Source organism: Otolemur garnettii, unplaced genomic scaffold, assembly GCF_000181295.1.
Source record: "Otolemur garnettii isolate 467f Iridium unplaced genomic scaffold, OtoGar3 scaffold00059, whole genome shotgun sequence".
Lineage (NCBI taxonomy): Eukaryota > Metazoa > Chordata > Mammalia > Primates > Galagidae > Otolemur > Otolemur garnettii.
The window spans coordinates 5,038,877-5,045,117 of NW_003852454.1; the positions used below are offsets into that span (position 1 = coordinate 5,038,877).

Consider the following 6,241-nt stretch of genomic DNA (forward strand, 5'->3'; position numbering starts at 1 on the left):
GGGCTTCAGCAATTCTCTTGCCTCAGCCTCCCAAGTAGCTGGGATCACAGGCGCCCACCACAACGCCCGGCTATGTTTTTGTTGCAGTTGTCACTGTTGTTTAGCAGGCCTGGACCAGGCTTGAACCCACCAGCCTCGATGTATGTGGCCAGCCCCCTACACACTAAGCCTCTTTCTTACTTTTAAAATTGACACAAAATCTTATAACATAAAATTACCATTTAACATGTACAATTCAGTGGCATTCACGGTATAATATGGTGCAACCTCTACCTAGTTCTAAGAAAGTTTTGCCCCCACCCCCAAAAAACCTTGTACCTATCAGGCAATCACTTCCCATTGTCCCTCCTCTTATCCCCTGACAACCACTAATCTTATTTGTTTCCATGGATTTGCCTAATCAGGACATTTTATGTGAATAGAATAATACGATGTGTGACCTTTCACTTGGTGCCACATTTTCCAGGTCTGTCCATGTTGTATCAAACTTACTCCTTGTTTAAAGGCTGAATGTTATTTCATTGTCTGGGTATGAATTGTTTATCCAATCATCAGTTGAGGGGCACCTGGGGTATTTCCACTTCTTGATTATTATAAATAGGACTGTTATGAACCATGTACAGAGGTTTGTCTGAGTAGCTGCAATAGGCTCTTTTCCTAGTGCCATCCTCCTCCTCACTCTTCCATGATAAGGAACAAAGAAGAGAAGGAAATAGAAATAAAATGAATGCTTCAATATAAAATTAGTATTTAAAGTATTGATTAATAACAATAAATATTTAATTTTTTACAAGGCGTCTGTATTTAACACACTTCATCTCATTTATTAATAGCATCCTGACACAGACATTATCACCTGCATTCTACCAATCAGGAAACAGGCTCAGAGGGTTCAATCATTTGCCCATGGTCACACAGCCAAGGAGTGTCAGCCGTCTTTGAAGCCCCAAGTTTTTCTGACCCCACACTATCTTTCCCACCACCTCATTCATGGAGCTGGCAGTGAAGGTAAAATGATAGGAGAGAGAGAGAAAAAAAGATCTCCTTGCAAAGTAATTCCCACAAAACTCTTACCTTGACCAAGCCATGCAGAAGCCAATGGTGAGAAAACCCTGGCTGTATTCACGCCCAGAGAAGGGAAGTATGGGGAGAATCTGGCCTTGCGGTCCATGGAGACTGCTCACCAGAATTACTCTAACCCCCAGCTGGTTGTCTGAGTGGGTAAAGCAGTACCAGCCCTACATCGCATCCTGGCTCAGAAGACCAGCTGCCCCTTGTGCCCACTGGGACTGCACACACTCCACATTCGAGAAAAAACCCGGCACCTAGGAGGGCCTCGTACCTGGCGCTGGCTGCTCGGCACCCGGGTCTCCCGCACGCTCCCTGGAGAGTTCCTGCAGACACTGGTCTTGCTCCTCCTGCAGCACTCGCAGCACGTCACACAGCGGGGGCTCAGCGTCAACCTGCAGACCCCAAACCAAGGCCGCTCATCATTGCCACTAACTCCAACCTACCACATGGGCTTTCTGTGGGCAGGACTGAGGCTGGACAGCAGGGATCTGACTGGCAAGGCAAAGGGCTCCCCAGAAAGGTGGACACAGCCACTCTTGGGAAAGAATTCAGAACACAGCTGGGACAGCTGCAACACTCAAATCAGCTGTAACTTGCCCACTACAAATCTCGATCTTTTTTTTTTTTTTTTTTTTTTTGAGACAGAGCCCCTGGGTAGAGTGTCATGGCATTACAGCTCACAGCAACCTCCAACTCCTGGGCTCAAGCGAGTCTCCTGCCTCCGCCTCCCAAGTAGCTGGGACCACAGGCGCCCGCCACAACGCCCGGCTATTTTTTGGTTGCAGCCGTCATTGTTGTTTGGCGGGTCCAGGCTGGGGATTCGAACCCGCCACCTTAGGTGTACGTGGCTGGCGCCCTAGCCGGTTGAGCTATAGGCGCCGAGCCAAATCTCGCTCTTAAGTTAGGGTGACCAGATGTCCCGCTTTTCAACAATTTGTCTCACGTCCTGTGGTGTTTTTAAAAAATCCCAATTTTTAGAAAGTATGCACTAACGGGCGGGAGAACAAGAAGGGAATATACGGTTTTCAGCTGCCATGTGGCTATTTCGCCAGAATATGAGTTTTATATTATTTTTGTTAATTTTATAATGTTAAACTGTAATAATAACAAATAATTGCTGAGAAGTGATTATCGAGAACTGCTTATCAAAGTTTACATTGTTGTCAGGCCCTGCCCTGCCCAGTCCCCTGCCCCGTCCCCACCCCTCCGGCCATGTTGTCCCGCCTTACCGGTGTTAAAATCTGGTCACCCTATCTTAAGTTTATCATGGCTCCTGAGTTCAATAAACTGTTTGCTTTCTCAAGACCTTACTGTTAGTCTGTGGAACTTACTTTATTTCACTCCATCTGTATGGATGTCTCTGTTTTTAAAAGCTTACTTTTGATTCATACAAGTTTGTTTTGTTTTTCTGAGACAGGGTCTTGCACTGTCCCCTAAATTACAGTGCAGTGGTAATCACCACAGCTCATGGCAACCTCAAATTCCTACAGTCAAGCAATCCTCTTGCCTCAGTCTCCCAAGTAGCTGGGACTACAGGTACCTGCAAGCTACCACACCAAGCTAATTTTTCTAACTTTTTTTGTAAAGAATAGGTTTTGTTCTTGTTTAGGCTGGTTTTGAACTCCTGGCCTCAAGCAATCCTTCCACCTCAGCCTCCAAAATGCTAAGATGACTGGCATGACTGCCATCATGTCTAGTTGATACGTTCTTTAAAATCCGCTCTTAACCATCTCCCAGTTCCAAAAGAACAGTGACTGGGGTAGGGGGCCATGGAAGGCAGGGTGGAGAAGGGGCCAGCACACAGTCCTGGTTTCCTAGCTCTTTCCAGAGTGGACTCTATCACGTGACTCCATTATTTCATGGGTACAATAATATAATGAACGGATGATTGAACAACTGAACAGAGTAATGAAGTGGACCCTTAATTTTCTTAAAAAGTATGGATACAGAATTTTAATATTACCAAGCTCTTTTACATACACCAACTTAATAAGTTCTCACAATAACCTGAGAAAGAGACAGAAAAGGAATCTGTGGCCCATGGTGGTTAGCGGCTATGACCAAGTTCATATACGCAGGGCTCCCATGACGTCCAGGACCAGGTTTCATACCTTCTTTTCAATTGCCCACTAGTGCTTCATAGATGGAAATTTCAACATAATGTAGCAGAAGAAGAATTCCCTGGGGACAAAGGCACTCTCCAAAATGGTACAAATAAACAAAAGCTCCGGGCCACTGAAGGATAGCTAAGGGAGGATACCTATCCCAAAGGACTCCAAAGGCAAACGTGATTGATCTTCTAATTATCTCCTATTTTGGAGCTTCCATAACTTACCACCCTTCATTACTGCACTTAGAATGATTACCAGCCGTCAGAAACAATTCCTCTCCCTCCACCTCCGAGAACCAGCTGGCTAAGGTTTATTATGGTCCCCACAAAACACACCCCACCTCCACTGGCCCAGAACCTGTGATCAGCCACAGCACATTGCTGCAGAATCACCTGGGCCCACCCAGCTCTAGATTATAAAATGCTCATTCCTGCCCCACCCTCAGCCCTAAACTTCTATTTTCTTCTTGACACAATTCAGCAAATGTCTTACTCACATTGTCATTTAGACTCCCACAGTGAAGCAAGTCGTTTCCCTAGGAATATAGCAATTGTCAAGAGAGCTGGTATTGGCACTCAGCCCACACACTCATCCCATGTCCTCTTCTTTGTGGGGTCCCACCGAGCCCTCACTGAAATGTGTAGTCTCTGGCACTCTCTGGCTTTCCGTGGAGGAAACAGAAGAGCTTGAATGAAAAAATCCACTTAATATAAGACAGAGTATAGACAGTTTAACTGTTTCTTCTCATCCATTTTCATCCAACATTTCTTTTCTTTTCTTTTCTTTTCTTTTCTTTTCTTTTTTGAGACAGAGTCTCAACCCTCTGTCATCCTTGGTAGAGTGCTGTAGCATCACAGATCACAGCAATCTCCAACTCATAGGCTTAAGTGATTCTCTTGCCTCAGCCTCCCAAGTCGCTGGGACTACCAGCACCCGCCACTACACCAGGCTATTTTTTGTTGCAGTTGTCATTGTTTAGCTGGCCTGGGCTGGATTTGAACCCATCAGCCTCGGTACATGTGGCCAACACCTTAACCACTGTACTACGGGTGCTGAGCCCAACATTTCTTTTTTAAATAGTAGTAAAATACACATCACACAAAATTTACCACTTTAGTCATTCAAAGTATACAAATTCAATGGCATTAAGTATATTCACAATGTTGTGGAACCATCCCCAATATCCACTGCCAGAATTTTTCTGAAAGACAGAAATTCTGCTCTCTTTTAGCAATAACTCCACAGTCTTCCCGTCCCCCAGTCTCTGGTAATCTCTAGTTGACCTTGTGATTCTATGAATTGTCCTATTCTAGGTACCTCATCATGTTCGTGAAATCATACAATATCACATCCTTTTGCATCTGGCTTAGTAGTTTTCAAGGTTCATCCGTGTTATAGCATGTATCAGAATTTTCTTCCCTTTAACGCTGATTATACTTCCCATTGTATGATATAGTACATTTTGCTTATCAATGGACACTTGGTTTTCGTCCACCTTTTGGCTATTGTGAATAACGCTGCTAATAGCACAAGGCTGTACCAATATCTATTCGAGTCTCTGCTTTCAATTCTTGTGTGTATACGCACCCATACACCCAGAAGCTGAAATGCTGGATTGTATAGTAATATGACATTTAATTATTTTTAAAAACTGCCAAAGTGTTTTCTATAGCGGCTACACCATTTTATATTCTCACCAGCCACGCACAACGGTTCCAATTTCTCTGCATCCTCACCAACACCTGTTATTTTCTTCTTGTTAATGTTGTTTTATAATGGCCATCCCAATGGACATGATTTTGTCATCCCACATCTTTTTGCCCTTTACCTTCCCATTAAAATGTAATAAACGGGTTTGGCGCCTGTGGCTCAAGCGGCTAAGGCGCCAGCCACATACACCTAAGGTGGCAGGTTTGAATCCCCAGCCTGGGCCCGCCAAACAACGATGGCTGCAACCAAAAAATGGCTGGGCATTGTGGCGGGCGCCTGTAGTCCCAGCTACTTGGGAGGCTGAGGCAGGAGACTCGCTTGGGCCCAGGAGTTGGAGGTTGCTGTGAGCTGTGATGCCATGGCACTCTACCCAGGGGGATAGCTTGAGGCTCTGTCTCAAAAATAAAAATAAAAATAAAAAAATAAAAGGTAACAAACAAAGGTAATTTTGTGTGGTGGCCATATGCCAACTAAAGAAATGTGTGGGAGCGGTGCCTGTGGCTCAAAGGAGTAGGGCGCCGGCCCCATATGCTGGAGGTAGCGGGTTCAAACCCAGCCTAGGCCAAAAACTGCAAAAAAAAAAAAAAAGTGTGATGTCCACCAGTGTCTTTGTTACAGGAACAATATTCTGCCAAAAGGACTGAGACCATGGCTTCCAGGTGGTGACTAGCAGGGAAAAAGAAGAATCCACAGGCCGATGGGAGTGGCTGGGAAAAGCAGGTTCATCAACGGAGCAAGCACCTGGAAAACGCCTGGATGGGAGAATGTGAAATGAGCCCCCTTCTTATCAAAATTAACCTACAGAGAGAGGGTGAGAAAAAGCTGATGTTCAGTGGTTATACGTATGTATATTTACACGTGTTTTATATACAAGGTGCCCCCCAAATTGCCCCCAAATTGCCACACATAGGGAAAATGGGATTGTAGTTAAATGTATCTTTGTTTACAAAACATTCATTATGAAATTTTACAAAGAGGCAGCCAACATGTAAAGAATATTTTGTACATTTTTTGTAAAATTTTTAAAGAATATTTTGTAAATAAAGGTACATTTAGCCACAATTTCCCATTTTCCGTATGTATGGTGACTTTAAGGGCAACTTTTGGGATACCCTGCACTTATTAAATCAAAAAGTATTAAATATAATTTTACTTGAAATTCACAGGAAAAACAAGTGAAAATGAAAGAATTGCTGAACTTTACATAAAAAAATTTTCCTCAAAACAAGAGCTATAGTGTTTGTTTTGTTTGTTTTTGAGACAGAGTGTTACTCTGTCGCCCACAGTAGAGTGCTGAGGCATCACAGCTCACAGCAACCTCAAACTCCTGGGCTTAAGAAGCGATTCTC

At 44.0% G+C, this 6,241-nt stretch overlaps 1 protein-coding gene across 1 annotated transcript in view; it reads right to left on the reverse strand.

Annotated features, from left to right (window-relative positions):
- The window catches only part of SCTR (secretin receptor), an 80,381-nt gene that overhangs the window by 55,803 nt on the left and 18,337 nt on the right, over positions 1-6,241 (reverse strand). Inside the window, exon 2 of the mRNA XM_012806875.2 lies at positions 1,343-1,463. Coding sequence (XP_012662329.1) covers positions 1,343-1,463 — 121 coding nt within the window. The remainder of the gene's footprint in view (positions 1-1,342; positions 1,464-6,241) is intronic.